Source organism: Zingiber officinale, chromosome 7B, assembly GCF_018446385.1.
Source record: "Zingiber officinale cultivar Zhangliang chromosome 7B, Zo_v1.1, whole genome shotgun sequence".
NCBI classification, from domain to species: domain Eukaryota; kingdom Viridiplantae; phylum Streptophyta; class Magnoliopsida; order Zingiberales; family Zingiberaceae; genus Zingiber; species Zingiber officinale.
The window spans coordinates 102,634,612-102,651,059 of NC_055999.1; the positions used below are offsets into that span (position 1 = coordinate 102,634,612).

At 39.8% G+C, this 16,448-nt stretch overlaps 1 protein-coding gene across 1 annotated transcript; it reads right to left on the bottom strand.

Annotated features, from left to right (window-relative positions):
• Nucleotides 1-11,261: 11,261 nt before the first annotated feature.
• On the bottom strand, nucleotides 11,262-12,203 carry LOC122004002. Its single transcript, XM_042558956.1, has one exon. The coding sequence runs from the start codon at nucleotides 12,201-12,203 to the stop codon at nucleotides 11,355-11,357; it is 849 nt and encodes a 282-aa protein (XP_042414890.1). The 3' UTR covers nucleotides 11,262-11,354.
• Between the last annotated feature and the right edge of the window lie 4,245 nt (nucleotides 12,204-16,448).

A 16,448-nucleotide genomic window follows, 5' to 3' on the forward strand; every position in this document is an offset into this window, starting at 1 on the left:
TGTGGTTCTCAATCACGGAGGGATTCACAGCGCCAACCGAAAATGGAAGAATGCTTGAATCATCAAGGTGGACCGTTGAACAAAAAATGAAGGCTCAAGCAAATGCAAAGGCGATTGTGACTCTTCAATGTGGATTAAGCTCGGAACAACTCAACAAGGTTGGACCTTTCAAGAGTGCCAAGGATTTATGGCACAAGCTCATTGAGCTAAATGAAGGCACCAAGGATTCAAGAATTGCAAAGAGAGACCTCTTAATAAATCAACTTCAAAATTTCACAATGAAGGATGGAGAAACGGTAAGTTCACTACATGGGAGGTTCAAGGAACTCTTAAACGGTCTTCATTCAGTTGGAGAGAGTGTAGAGAACCAAGATCTCATAAGGTATGCTCTGAAATCTTTCCCAAGAAACTATTATGGTCATCCATGGTGGATGCCTATAAGGTATCAAGAGATTTGTCAATAGTAAAGTTGGATGAATTATTTTGTGAACTTGAATTGCATGAGCAAGCTAACACAAGCCACAAAGAGAAAGGTATAGCCTTGGTTGCAGGTGAAAAGAGCAAAAAGAAGCACAAGAAAAAGAAAAAGGAGAAGAAGGAGTCATCTTCAGAATATGAGCAAGATAGTGATAGTGACAGTGATGAAGAGCTATCTTCTAGTGAAATGGCGAACTTTGTTCGAAGAATGATGAGGCATTCAAGGAAGTTTAACAAAAAGGATGTTAAGAAGATTTTCAATGATGAAAAGAAAAAAAGGTAAATCTCTTGTGGATTCTAAGACTAAGACTGATGTAATTTACTATGAATGCAAGAAAAAGGGGCACTACAAAACGGAGTGTCCAAAGTTGAAGAAGCAAGAGGAAAAGATCAAGAAAAAGAAGAAGGCTTTGAAAGCCACTTGGGACGACTCATCATCAAGCTCATCGGGAGAAGATGAAAGGAAGAGCTCAAAGCACATGGCTCTCATGGCCTTAAGTCATGTTGAAGATAGTGAAAATAAAGATAGTCATGGAGAGGATGTGGAGTCATCAAGTGAGTCATCATCTAGTGATGATGAGGTAATTTCTCCCAAGCTTGATAAGATGTATGCCATCATTGCATGCTTAACTAATGCACTAGCTAAATCAAAAGGGAAGGTTAAAAAATTGCAAAATGAATGTAAATCACTTAAAAATGAAATTGTGCCATGTGAAATTTGCATGCTTCATGAAAATGACAAAGATGATTTTGATGATCTTAAAAAGGAAAATGTATCGTTGAAATCACAAGTTGATGATCTTAGAAGTGCTCTAGAAAAATTTACTTCAAGCTCAAAATACTTTGACATGATTCTAGGCGCTCAAAGAGGTGTGCACAACAAAGCGGGACTAGGTTTTAAATCACAAGATAAGGAAGTCAAATTCATGTCTCTAATTAGTAGAAATCATGCTTCAAGGGTTAAGTTCGTTCAAGCTTGGATACCCAAGCAATTTGTTATTGATGCTACCGGACCCAAGGTTTGGGTACCAAAACATTTGGTTTATCGTGTTTAAACAGGCATGCACCAAGGGGGAGCATCCAACAACATGGTTCGTAGATAGTAGATGTTCTAAGCATATGACGGGGGATTTTTCAAAATTTTCATCTTTTAGACTCAAAAGTAAAGGTACCGGTTCTTTTGGTAATAGTGGTGAATTAAAAGTTATAGGAATTTGAGATATTAGAATTTTGGAAAAATTTGTAATAAAAAATGTGTTATTAGTGAAAGACATGGTCTTTAATCTTTTAAGTGTTAGTCAACTATGTGATTCGGGTTATGGAGTTGAGTTCAACTCATCTCAATGTCTAATCAAGCATAGTGAACTAAACACCAATATTCTCATAGGCCATAGAAGAGAAAATATTTATCAAGTTGAACTATTTGGTACTACTAATGTGTTTGCTAAGTGTCTCATGTTCAAAGAAGAGGAGACGTGGCTTTGACACCGGAGACTTGCTCACGCCAACATGAGGAATATCAAAAACCTTTCAAAGAAGGAGTTGGTGCAAGGATTGCCAAAGTTGAAGTTTCAAAAAGACAAAATATGTTATGCATGTCAAATGGGTAAGCAAACCAAAGCTACTCATAAAGGTAAAAACGTTGTAAGTACCTCAAATGCTTTGGAGCTCATTCACATGGATTTATTTGATAGTAGTAGATATATTTCTTTAAATGGTAGTAGATATTGTTTTGTGATTGTGGATGATTACACTAGATATACTTGGGTGTTTTTCTTGAAACATAAGGATCAAACTCTAGATACCTTGATTGCTTTTTGTAATAGAGTAGAAAATGAAAAGACTCATAAGATAAACAAGATAAGAAGTGATCATGGAGGTGAGTTTGAAAATGATAGATTCACAAATTTCTGTATAGAAAAAGGCTATAAACATGAATTTTCCACCCCTAGGGCTCCTCAACAAAATGGAGTTGTTGAGAGGAAAAATAGGATTTTGCAAGAGGCCGCTCGGAGCATGTTAAATGAATATTCACTTCATAGTTTCCTATGGGCCGAAGCAATTAATACGACATGTTATGTGCAAAATCGAACATTAATACATAGGTTTCTAGGAAAAACACCTCATGAGTTGTGGTTTGGTAAACCACCTACAATTAAGCATCTTAGAGTGTTTGGGTGTAAGGTCTATATTCTAAACACCAAAGATCACTTGGGAAAGTTTTCCGCTAAGGCGGATGAGGGGATCTTTGTAGGTTACTCAAGTCATAGCAAGGCGTATCGAATTTACAACAAAAGATCAAAATTAGTTGAAGAATCACTAAATGTTGTCTTTGAAGAAAATCCTTCTTTGAACTCTATAAGAACAAACGATGAAGAAATACGTTTTGAGTTAGAGAAATTAACACTGGATGGAGTAGATCATCAAGGAGAAGAAAATCAAGAAAGTGATGGTGAGAAAAATGAATCTTTGCCACTTGAACCCGAAATTATAATAAATCAAGACCTACTAGGACTCATGTAAATCATCCCTTAGATCAAGTAGTAGGAGACATCACTCAAGGAGTGAGAACTCGATCTTACTTTAGAAATGAAGGAAGCCAAGTCGCTTTGATATCTCAAATAGAACCAAAAACCATTGATGATGCCTTGTTTGATCCCGATTGGATTTTAGCAATGCAAGATGAACTATCTCAATTTGAGAGGAGTCAAGTTTGAGATTTAGTTCCTAGGCCTACAAACAAATCGATTATTGATACAAAATGGGTCTTTAGAAACAAACTTGATGATAAGGGATAGTTGTGAGAAACAAAGCTAGATTGGTTGCTAGGGGTTTCAATCAAGTAGAAGGGTTAGACTATGATGAAACTTATGCATCCGTAGTTAAGATTGGAGTCAATTAGGATGATGTTGGCATTTGCCGCCCACAAGGGGTTCATATTGTACCAAATGGATGTAAAATCAACGTTTTTGAATGGTGTTATAAAAGAAGAAATATATGTTGAGCAACCATCAGGGTTTGAAAATTTGGAGTGTCCAAATCATGTATATAAACTTAAAAAAGCCTTATATGGGCTAAAACAAGCTCCCCGGGCTTGGTTTGAACGATTGTCAACATTTCTAGTATCAAAAGGGTTTCATAGAGGAAAAATTGATCCCACTTTATTCTTGAAAAATAGTGGTAATGATATGTTTGTGGCCCAAGTATATGTAGATGACATTATTTGTGGTTCTACAAATAAAGATTATTTAAATAAATTCATTAATCACATGGAGAGTGAATTTGAAATGAGTTTGGTTGGTGAATTGACATTTTTCTTAGGGTTACAAATTAAGTAAACAAAAGAAGGCATTTACATTCATCAATCTAAATATGTCAAAGAGCTATTTAAGAAATTTGGAATGGAAAATGCAAAGGAAATATCTACTCCCATGGCCACTAGTACTAAATTGGATAAAGATGTTGAGGGGAAAGAAGTTGACTCCAAGGTGTATCGTAGTGCTATAGGGAGTCTTCTCTATCTTACGGCTAGTAGATCCGACATACTTTTTGCCGTAGGTATATGTGCACGGTATCAATCTTGTGCCAAGGAGTCACATTTGAGTGTCGTTAAACGAATTCTTCGTTATCTCAAGGGGACTCAAAATGTTGGTCTTTGGTATCCTAGAACCGAAACTTTTGACCTAGTGGGCTATACCGATTCCGATTATGCCGGATGCAAATTGGATCGTAAAAGTACTAGTGGTAGTTGTCAATTTCTAGGATCTTCTTTAGTAAGTTGGTCAAGTAGAAAACAACATTGTGTAGCTCTCTCCACAACCGAAGCGGAATATATTGCCATGGGAGAGTGTGTATCACAATTATTGTGGATGACTCATACTCTAGAGCACTATAAACTTACCTATAACAATGTTCAAGTTCTTTGTGATAATGTGAGTACAATCAACTTGACCAAAAATCTCGTTCATCATTCAAGAACGAAACACATAGAGGTTAAACATCATTTTATTCGTGATCATGTAACTCGAGGTGATATCATTTTAAATTATGTTGGATCAAAATCAAACTTAGCTGATATCTTCACTAAACCTCTTCCCGAAGTTGAATTTAGCTTTCTTAGAAGGGAATTGGGAATGAGTTGTATTGATTAAATCACATCCTCCATGATCACTTTACAAGTAAAGCACTTTAGGCTTTTCTTCACCTTAAGTTTTGCCCCTCACAAAAACATAGGATTGTCCTCTTAATGTGATTTAGATGGGGGTGAGAGGTTAGGGACATTTATCTTGGTCATAATGCTTGTTATGATGCATTATTTTGGTAAAGAAAAATGGTTTTCATATGAAATATTCATTTGTCCAATTATAGGGAAAGCAAGTGTACAAATCATGTGCACTTTGCCCTACGATTATGATTGGAAATTTTCAAATTACAATATGTATAAAACTCGTTTTTAAAATCCTGGTTGACATGTGTGATTGGATGCGAGATATCATTGAACAATTAGTTAAGGACCTACTCAAATTATTGAAGATTTCAACAATCTTCGATTTTGTGTAAGTTTTCACTAAGACGAGTTAATTTTTGTTAAACTTTATTTTTCGTTGATAATATGAGACATATATAGTGTCTACACAAAGTTTCATGATTTTTAGAGGAGTGTACAATTATTTGTGCATTTCCAAAACTTGGATCTGAAAAGCTTTTCAAAAGTGCAGTAATATCAGACTTCCCAATTGATCGGTGGATCGATTGGGAGGCTCGTATTTCACTTCAGAAAGCATCTGAATCGATCAATGGATCGATTCAGAGAAGGTGAATCGATCAATGGATCGATTGGGACGCCCTTTCGATTTTCACAGAAGGCATTTTAATCGATCAACGGATCGATTCATCCCGTTTGAATCGATCGTTGGATCGATTGAGACGCATCTCCCAATTTTCACAGAAGCTTCGTGAATCGATCGACCGATCGATTCACCTACTCTCAATCGATTGGTCGATCGATTGGGGATTTAAAACTCGTCTTAAAACCCGATTACCCTAGTTTGTCTCTCACTCCACCTCATTTTCTCTCCCGACGCTTTTCGTGCCCTAGCTCTGAGGCGATTTCCCCAGTGACTCTCCTGCCTGCATCGGTCGGTCTCTCCGGCGGTTTTTCTCCGGCGAAGGGCGCTCTTCAACCTTCCTCCAGCTTCCTTTTTCCTCTCTCGACGACCAAGGCAGCCCCTTTTTCTTCTTCTCTGTGTCGCTCGCACACAATGCGAACTCAAAACACTAAGTACTGTCTTTACTTCTTTCTCATTTTTCTTTGGTTCTTGCTCCTGTACTTGAACTAATCCACTTATGTCTTGTGTGCTTTTGTGTATTGTTTTGCATTATCCCTCATGTATTGCATTACCTGCACTGTCCTTGCATTTTTGCATATCTTTCGCTACATCTTTCTGTTGCACTGCAAAATCGTGTGCCACCTCTTGTTCTTTTCATCTCCTATCCCACAGAAAGAAACAAAAAGTTTGCGAAGGATCGTCCGTACCTCCATCACATCCTCAACCTCCTACTGATCCGAGATTCTCCAATGCTGCTATGCAGCAAGCCTTTAGCAAACACACCTTCAAACTCATAACTCCTAGATCTGTTGATTTTCAATACTATAGAACGTCTTGTTTTGATACCTATAACCGATTCAAACACTATAAACTTGACTCATTGTTAACCTATGAGAGGGATGTTAATGTAAGTCTTGTCTCCAAATTTTATAATAATTTGCACACTTCTGATGGTGTAAATTATCGCACTCGCGTTGCGAAACGGAGCTTGGACTTCTCCTATGAGATCCTTCAATCTTTTCTAGGCTGTCTAGCATCCAACAATGACCTTGTTTTTTATCCTACTCTACCTGATGAGTTGCCTCCACCTTTTGAGCATCTTAGCATTGCATCCATGCATCAGTTTCTTTTTGGGATGGGTCAAATGCTCAAATCACTAAGTTTTCTTCACTTGAGTTATCGGCTGAGAATGGCGCCTTGTTTAAAGTGATCATTAACTGCCTTTTCCCCATTGTTTCTCGTGCCTTAGCCGCTCTGAGACCCCCTAACATGTTTTCCCTATATGTCATTCGTCATTCCCTTGACATCAACATCGCTCTGAACATTTTTCATTACATCATTCATTTTACCCAGCCAGTGTAGCAGACGGTCCACATGCCTTTCGGGCATCTTATCACAGACTGGCTGGAGTCCCAGAAGATAGATGTCTCTCAGGGACGGCTGGAGCACATGACTGTTGCTTATTCTCGGATTTCTTCCCGCTCCTTCACGAAGACGGGCTTAGTTGGTGGTCCAGCGGGAGTTCGATGGCGCGATGGACGTGCTTTTGGTGAGGGACCCAGGGCTCGCCGCAGGGGGGATGCACAGACATTGGTTCCTGCGGCGGATGATGCTGAGGAGGATATCCTCGAGCCAGCTTCTCCGACATTCGAGGAGACTGTCGACACTCGCCTGGAGGAGCTGACCATGGAGGTAGCCAACCTGCGTATCACGATGGAGACCATGGTCCATCGATAGACTTCGATGCAGGTGACTATGGATACATTAGTGGATTTAGTGAGCTCCTGGGTGGCGGTCATCCGTCTCAGTCTGTTCCATCCACAACTCCCATTCCCCATGCTGAGGATGCTGTTGGTGCTGACTCTGCGGCGGTTCCTGCTCCAGCTACTACGTCTGCTCCTCCTGCTGCTGCTGCTGATCCCCCTCCTTCGGGCGATGATCTTATTGAGTTTTATGTCCCTTTCTAACGTGTTATTATCCGTTATATGGATGGTTGTTATGGAGTCCCTCTGTGAACTCTATTTTATTTTGGATATATGCTATGCTACTTGTTCTACCTTTTATTTTGTTTCTACGATCACCGTTGTTATATTATGTTGATATCTATGTGTTTTAGGGGGAGTACCCCTTGGACTGATTGTGTTTTGTTTAGTGCACATTTTGAGGGGGAGTTTGTTTTTTTTTTTATATTTGACAAAGAGGGAGATATATGTTGAAGTTCATGCTTAATCAAATTTAAATTGAAATTTAAGTTTACTTGCTTACTGCTTATGCTTAATTCAGATGATTTTCAGCGTAGTTGCAATCATTATTTATCATTGTATTATTATGGTATGTTGGAAATTAGCCTAAACTTAAATAGATTGTCAAACATCAAAAAGGAGGAGATTGTTGGTGCAATCATGCCCTGAAAGTTTCAATGTATTGACAATTATTTAAGTTTAGGTTAATACGTTGGATTTAACATGCATTGTGAGTTTGTAGGAGGAGTTTCTTGCAGGTCGGAAGACCAGATGCAAGAGAAGTCCAAGAAGGTCGAGGAGGACTGGATTCTTGGCAAAAGGAAGTTTCTTGCTGGTCGGAAGACCAGATGCAAGAGAAGTCCAAGAAGGTCGAGGAGGACTGGATTCTTGGCAAAAGGAAGTTCCTGTAGGTCAGAAGATCAGATGCAAGGCAAGAGAAGTCCAAGAAGGTCGGGGACCGGATTCTTGACAAGAGAAGCTCTTGCAAGTCAGAAGAATGGATGTGTGTTAAGCCCACTGTGTTTGTAAATCGATTCAGACATAACTGTGAGGCAGAATGCCTTTGAATCGATCAGCCGATCGATTGAAGGGAAGTCAATCGATCGGCCGATCGATCAGTAAGGTTCTGTGCAAAGCACAGAATCGTCCTGAGTCGATCAACCGATCGATCGGTGAACGATCTGTGCGAAGCACGGATTCCTCCTGAATCGATCAACCGATCGATTCAAGGTATTGAATCGATCGGCCGATCGATTGGTGAACGATCTGTGCGAAGCACAGATTCCTCCTGAATCGATCAGCCGATCGATTCAAGGTATTGAATCGATCGGCCGATCGATTCAAATAGGCTCTGCGATTCTGCGATGAAGCACTGCACGTCTGAATCGATCAAGGCAAAATCCCAATCGATTAAGGTTCAAATCAGATGATCTACGCCGTTGATCTTAACGTGACAGCACTCAACGGATACCTTTGAATCGATTGAAATACAAGCCCAATCAATTCATGGCGACGGCTACGTGAGAAACGGCTAGTTTTCTCGACGTTTAAAAGCGTGGAAGCAAAAGAAAAACTGATTATCCATAAACAAAATACTGTTTCATTGCTCTCAAAGGTTTTCAGAAATCCTTCAAGTGATCAAGATTTGAAAAGTGTTCAAGCTCTCATCTCCGCCACTTTTTGAAGTCTCACTTGCAAAGAAGAAGTCGGTTAAAGTTTGTGATCCTTCTTCTCTTCTTCTTTGTAGTGTTTATGATCTTTACTTTGGAGAGGGAGAGTTGTAATCTTGTAAGGTTTCTCCACCTTCGGTGTGATTCCGAGAATGAGGGTTTTGATAGTGGAAGAGTGGTGAGTGGTGTGGATCCTTGGACTAGTCACCTCCTTGAGGAGGTGGATACCAAGTAAATACAAGAGTTAGCATTGCCTTCAAGTGTCCGCTGTGAAAGAGTAAATTGATCAAGAAAACGAAGTGAGTCATTCACCCCCCCTCTAGCTCAACCGATCCTAACAAACTCCGATTGCACCCATTTTAGTTTCTGTGAAATTCTAATGTTGCAAGGAGTTACAATATGCTATCTATTATTTATTCTAACTTCTAAAAGATGTTAAAATATAATAAGAAATAATCAGTAAAATATTCCTCAAATGTTTTAGGTTTTTCAAAACCTCTGGTCTACTACTAGAAATGCCGAAAATAATAATGAAGAACATATTTGGACTCCTTGCAATTTTAGAAATCCACAGAAACTGAAATGGGTGCAATCAGAGCTCTCTAGGTCCATCAGTGGGTTTTGACCGAAATCTACTAATGGACCTAGAGAGCTCTGATTGCATTTATTTCAATTCTTGTGAATTTCTAAAATTGTAAGGAGCTCAAATATGCTTTTCATTATTATTTTCAGCATTCCTAGTAGTGGACTAGAGGTTTTGAAAAACCTAATATGGGGAATGTTTTACTGATGATTTCTTATTATATTTTAACATCTTTAATTTTAGAAGTTAAAATAAATAATAGATAGCATGTTTTAACTCCTTGAAACATTAGAATTCCACAGAAACTGAAATGAGTGCAATCGGAGCTCTCTAGGTCCATTAGTGAGTTTTGACTGAAACCCACTAATGGACCTAGAGAGCTCTGATTGCACCCATTTCAGTTCCTGTGCATTTCTAAAATTGCAAGGAGTCCAAATATGCTCTTCATTATTATTTTCGGCATTCCTAGTGGTGGACCAGAGGTTTTGAAAAACCTAAATCTCTCTTTCTTCTTTTTTTATTTTTATTTTTTCCCTTTTTTTTGTTATTAGGCCTGATATCTCCCATATCAGGTCCACGTTGGGCTTGATATGGGGAGATATCAGGCCTAATAACAAAAAAAAAAAAAGAAAAAAAGAAAGAAAGAAAGAGAGATTTAGACCTAGAGAGCTCCGATTGCACTTATTTCAATTTATGTAGATTTCTAATTTTGCAAGAAGTTCAAATATGCTCTCCATTATTATTTTTGGCATTCTTAGTGGTGGACCAAAGGTTTTGAAAAACCTAAAATGTATAGGGATTATTTTGCTGATTCTTTTTTATTATATTTTAACATCTTTTAGAAGTTGAAATAAATAATAGATAGCATATTTTAACTCCTTGGAATATTAAAAATCCACAGAAACTGAAATAGGTGCAATCGGAGCTCTCTAGGTCCATCAGTGAGTTTTGACTGTAACCCACTTATGGACCTAGAGAGCTCCGATTGCACCCATTTCAGTTCCTGTGGATTTCTAAATTGCAAGGAGTCCAAATATGCTCTTCATTATTATTTTCGACATTCCTAGTGATGATCAGAGGTTTTGAAAAATCTAAATATCTCTTTTTATTTATTTATTTTTTTTGTTATTAGGCCTGATATCTCCCATATCAGGCCCACGTTGGGCCTGATATGAATAGATATCAGGCCCACGTTGGGTCTGATATCTCTTCATATTAGGCCTAATAACAAAAAAAAAAAAGAACGACAGATTTAGGTTTTTCAAAACCTCTGGTCCACCATTAGGAATGTCAAAAATAATAATGGAGAGTATATTTGGACTCCTTGCAATTTTAGAAATCCACATGAACTGAAATGAGTGTAATCGGAGCTCTCTAGGTTCATTAGTGAGTTTCGGTCAAAACCCACTGATCGACTTAGAGAACTCAGATTGCAATCATTTTAGATCCTGTAGATTTCTAAAATTGCAAGGAGTCTAAATATGCTCTCCATTGATATTTTCAACATTTCTAGTAGTAGACCAGAGGTGTTGAAAAATCTAAATCTCTTTTTTTTTTTTTCGTTTTTGTTTTTTTCCTTGTTGTTAGGTCTGATATCTCTCCATATCGGGCTCACATTGGGCCTAATATGGAGAGATATCATGTCCAACGTAGGTTTGATCTCTTATAACATGTTTGAAAAATAAATTAAAAAAAAAAATCAAAGAGAAGATAAAAAAAAGAAGAAGGAACATGCAGAGTAAGAAAGAGAAGGGAGAGAAATGACAAAGAAAAAAAAATGAAATCAATTAAATTTGTCAGGAGGATAGAATAGAAAAATCACTATAAAAAAGTGCACCATTTAATAAATACTAAAGTAATATACTTCTTTTGATAAATTCACAAATTTAAGTACATGTTTTTGTAAATTGTCGATATATTAATGTTTAAATCAATAGGAATATCCTAATAAACGATTGACTTCTAACTATTTATATATTCTTGTTACGTAATATAATGTTAAAAAATACACCCAATTTGGTAATATTTAAAGGAAGATTTAGTTGATGCCAACTCAAACACGGTCAAAGTCAAACACTAGATCGGAGACGAGGCCGGCGGTTTCTCCCTTCGGCCATGTTTCAGGCGAGGATCCCAACGACCTTCGAAGGGCCCACTCCGCCGCCTCCCTGTGTAACGGCTGGACGCCCTCTTCGTGGCCCTCCGGGACAACCGTGGCGAAGTCCAACGGCCGCCGCCTTGACGAAAACCGATTCATCGCCGCCAGCTGCGGCGGCTCCATCACCGCGTCCGCCTTCGTCACCGTCGTCCCCTCCTCACCGGCGCCGCCGTCTGGATCCTCCCGGCAGAATGAGACCGTCGCCCCCGCGCTCGACCAGCACCCTGCAGAATCGCTTGATTGCCGGTTCTGCCGGCCCCTCTCCCTCTCGGATCGAACTTTTCCGAAGCAGGAAACCTTGGGCGAACCGGGTTCTTCCCCGGGAACCGACGATCTACGGTCTCGCTCTCCCGGGGGTTTATAAGGGAAGAAGGGTGCGACGGTGGAGCGGCGGCTGCTCTGTCCGAGGGGGTCGGATTGACACTGAATCTTGGCCGGGAGGCCGATGACGGGGGGCTTCGGCTGGCGGTTACCGGAGAAACGTTTGGAGGCGGAGGTGGGCTTGAGGTTGCCGTGCTGCCGCTGCTGCGCCTTCGCCTTGGGGTTGGTGCTCCCCTTGGTAGAGTCATCCCGCTCGTAGACGACGTCGAGGTCGGCCCATTCGAAGTCGCCGACAGGGACTACGACCGAATCCGGCGGGAGTTCAGGATCGACCGGCGCCGGCGAATTCTCGGGCTCGCATCCGACTCTTGCGTCTCCGCCGGCGAGGCCGCACACCATGAATTCAGGGTCGAGCTGCGGCATTTTCCGACGCAGAGAAGGCGAGGCCGCATCGGAGACAACTGGAGCGGGAATTAATATCTAAGCTAAAGGGTGTTTTGGTAATTTAATTTTTTTAATTTAAAATTTTCTGTATTTTTTAAATATCAAAAATTTAGAAACCGATTTAAAGAGTTTGGTTTCTGGACGGCACAAGCGGTGGATTCGGTCCGTCGTTTACTTGAATGTCTCTCCTTTAATGACTCCAATAACTCATGCCCTTTGACTTAGTTCAGAAAGTCAACTTTCACCCAAAAAAAAAAAAATTGTCAATGCTCCTAAAACATTAAATATGGTTGACTTTGTCGAAGCTAACCTCGTCAATATGATCGACTCAATGGATCCACTGCAGCTCTGCTTCTGAGAATTTCTGAAGAATTAAAATGTTCAGAAACGGTCGTGCTCATATTTTTGATGGAGTAGAAAATTCCATGGATCTGATCATCCAACTGCTGTTGAGCTTGTCACCCAAAAAAGTCAAGAACAGCTGCATGCCTGCATGAGATGATGTGACATATAGAACGCTTCAAACAATTACATGCTCAGCGTAATATTTAGAATTTAATCCGTGAGAATAAAATTTTTTACATTTATTTTTTTATTGATATGTATTAATAAAAATTATATGTAATAATAAAATACTTTGTATTCAAATTATAGTTGGATAGATTTTGATCATTTAAATTTATCCAAAAAAAACAAATAGCTTCTCATATTTTGGGCCATTTGGCATGCACATATGTTGAGTTTGCATTCAAGTCATGATTCATTCTGTTGATTAAATTTACACTAATTGTCATAAACTTATTTCTTTCGATTCTTAGGAGTCTATATTAAAAAAAAAAAAAAAAAAAAAAGAATCGCATTATTACATTCTTGTATTACCATAAGAATCACCTTCTCTAAATTAAGATAATTATAAGAATATCTAAAGTATTGAAGGGCAATAATTAAAAGGGTGTCGTTCCTAGCCTTGGTAATGATATAGTGGTAAGTACACATTGAAGCTCTCCATGCACCTAAGATTTAAAATTCAAGGAAAAAATTTGTCTCCTAAGTTTAAACCATTAAATTTATCTTCGATGAAATTTTTTTGTAGAATTGAACCAATTACCTTTACCTTTAGGAGTAGACGGATAGTAATACCTAAATATATGTATTATTAAATAAAAAATATCAAAGGGGCGTCTTATTTTTTTTATTTTTTATTTTTATCAAAAATGCATCCCTCCCACTATCTTTCTCTACAAAATAACATAGTTGCCCTCAAATATATTGTTTGATTAGTTTTCAGTAATCAATTTTGATTTTTGGGTATCTCAATATCAAGTTTAAACCATAAATTGTTTGAGCAGATTTTGATATATTCAACAACATTCACATTGTAATAGTTATGAAACTAATAGTTATAATTTCTACTCCAACATATACTTAACATGTTTAAAAATATTCATGTGGTAAGAGTTATGATTTTGTAGCTGTCACAATAGTGATTTGACATGTTCACCTGACATTCACATTTAGGGGTGAGCGTTCAGTTAATTCGATCCATAAATTAGCCGAATTAATCGAAAACCGATTTAGTGTTGACTAACCGAATCAAATCAAAGTTTTACTAAAACTGAATTAACCGAATCGGTTATTTCGGTTAACACCGAATTAACTAAATTTATTTAAAATAACAATAATAAGAATTTATATAAAATTAATATCAAATTAACCGAATGCTCACCCCTATTTACATTGCAGTAACTATGAAATCGTAGCTGTTACAATTCAAACTCGTCTTATTCAACAACATCCATATTGTTCTAGATATAACTTAAACTTGTCCTATTAAACAATATTCACATTGTAACAGTAATAATTTCGTAACTATTACAACACAGACTTATCATATTTGTACAATTGACCAATTGATTCAAGATTCAATGCCTATGACAGAAAATAATAATGTACTTAAGGACAGTTATATCATTTTACACAAGACTAGTGAGGTGAAGTGCTCTTTTAATTAAAAAAATAAAAGAGAGACATATATGTGCCTGCGCCTTATGTATAACAAAAAATAATAATGTACTTAAGGATAGTTATATCATTTTATATGGGGGACATCTTTGTAAGTTTTATTTTTTTGAAACTTATTGATCATGCCCGATAGTCGAGGTGACGGAAGCTGGGGATGTGGCGCTCCGGTTGACCATATGTTGGCTCCTCGAGACCCTGCAACCACAGATGCGTCAGTACCGAGCTAGGGAAGGGGTCCCGACGATGATACTCTGACGCTCAAGTCAGTTACCGGCGATGTGTGGAAGCATAGCAAAGTAGCGAATAGTAGCAGCAACAGTAGATTATCGCATACCTCTGCTGCAGTTTGGACCCCCCCTTTATATAGGGCTCCTGTAGCACGCGTGCATGCTTCCCAAGGTATGCACGTTTCTCGAAGCTTTCCCTGAAAAGATGTATCAGTAAAGTATCCCTGACACAATACCTTAACGAGCCGAGCATATCTCTGAAGTGACAGTGGAAGCATCTGCAGTACGATCTTTTGTCTGAACCAGCCGCCGACCATGTCGCCTGTCAGCGACATATGCTCCCAAAAAGATAATATCCAGCTAGCAGTGTCTTTTACTGGGGCGAGCGGGATAGCCGCTTGGCTCGGATGAGTGTGTTATCTGGCCGAGTGGAGAGGCCGCTCGATCGACGCTTCAGCTGTCTTGAGAAAGCCGCTCGGCTGCCCTTCTATTTCTGCATAGCTCAGTCGCAAATCCTCTTTGTTCTTGTAGCTCTATATAAGGTCGAGCAAGGAAGCCGCTCAGCGTGCCCTTGCGGATACCTAGTAGTCTTTCTGAGCGTCGAAAGCTCGGAACCTTGCCGAGCTGTTATGATGTCGGATCGAGTCTTCCTTATCCCGATCGGGCGAGCGTGCTACCCGATCAGTTGGTGTTATAGGGGCGTTTGACCACCTTGAGTCTAACCTCCACCATGGCACCAACCTCCACCATGGCGACGGGGTGGGGCCTCCCCCCTTATCACCGCATCACAAACCTCTCCTTCAAGTCTAGTCGAAGGAGACTGCAACCCGACTAATTGGACCAGTGTGCGCCAATTTCTTCCCGATCGGCCTTCATTATTGTATAGACTCTGGTCAAGATGTACTTGATCCTCACCAATCGACCTTCTAAAAGTAGTCGCTCGGGCAAGCATCATGCTTCTTTGATCCGATCGGAAGAACAAAGATTTATCCTTGTAGAATTTTTCCTTTGGCTGCCTTAGGCGAGTGGGGGCTTGGTTGACGTCACCCGAATATCTTGGAATTCATGTAAATCCTTTTTCATTAAGATAGAGCGGGTTCCCACGCCGCTCTTAATTGTCGCTTGGTGATAGCGCGCCACGTGTCAGGCCCGCAGCCGCCACACGCCTGACGTGACAGGCATTGATGGCGACGTTTGGCGATTTAAATTCAACGGTCGGATCTTCGCATAGGTTTTCGCAACCTAGATCGGACGGCTCCGGTCAGCCGAGCCCTGGGTATATGAGCTCGCCGCCTCATCGCCTTCTTCACCTTCGTGCTCTTGTACTTGTGTTCTCCGGCGATTCTGTGCGCTTTCTCCGGCGGCCTTCTGCGCATTGTCGGCCACTTCTCCGTTTCTGCTTCAATGATCCTCATCTCGTAAGCTTCCTTCTCTTATTCTCTTTCGGTCTCTGGTATCTCCTTGTTCCTGGTGTCCTTCCAGTGATCTTTTTACTTCTTCGTTCGCATTTCCTCCACTATTTTTGCTTTCTGTCGCAATGGCGAGCTCTTCTCAGCCGTCGGGCCCTCCTCCTAGGCTCTGGTACACCACCACGGAGAGCAGGTTCGATTGGGGCGACGCTAAGAGCCTTAAGAACACTTTTGAGATTCCTCCTGATCACGAGATCATTTTAGCTTCCTCATCTGATCGGCCAAATGAACCATCAACCGACACCATCTGTCTGTTCCGGGATTAATTTATGGCCGGTCTCCGCTTCCCTATCCATCCCTCCATCATCGTAGTCTGTAATTATTTTTATGTTCCCCTTCCGCAACTTGTGCCGAACTCCTTTCGCCTTCTGTGTGGCGTCATTGCGTTGTTCCGGCTGCACAACATCCCTTTGACTCCTCGAGCCTTCCACTACTTCTATTACCTCAAACAGTCCGAACTAGGTACCTTTCTGTTTCAGTCTCGGATTGGGCTGGTGTTTTTTTTT

Bases quoted from the DNA above. Each gene is read 5' to 3' on its own strand.
- LOC122004002 (XM_042558956.1), bottom strand. From the start codon at position 12,203: ATGCCGCAGCTCGACCCTGAATTCATGGTGTGCGGCCTCGCCGGCGGA.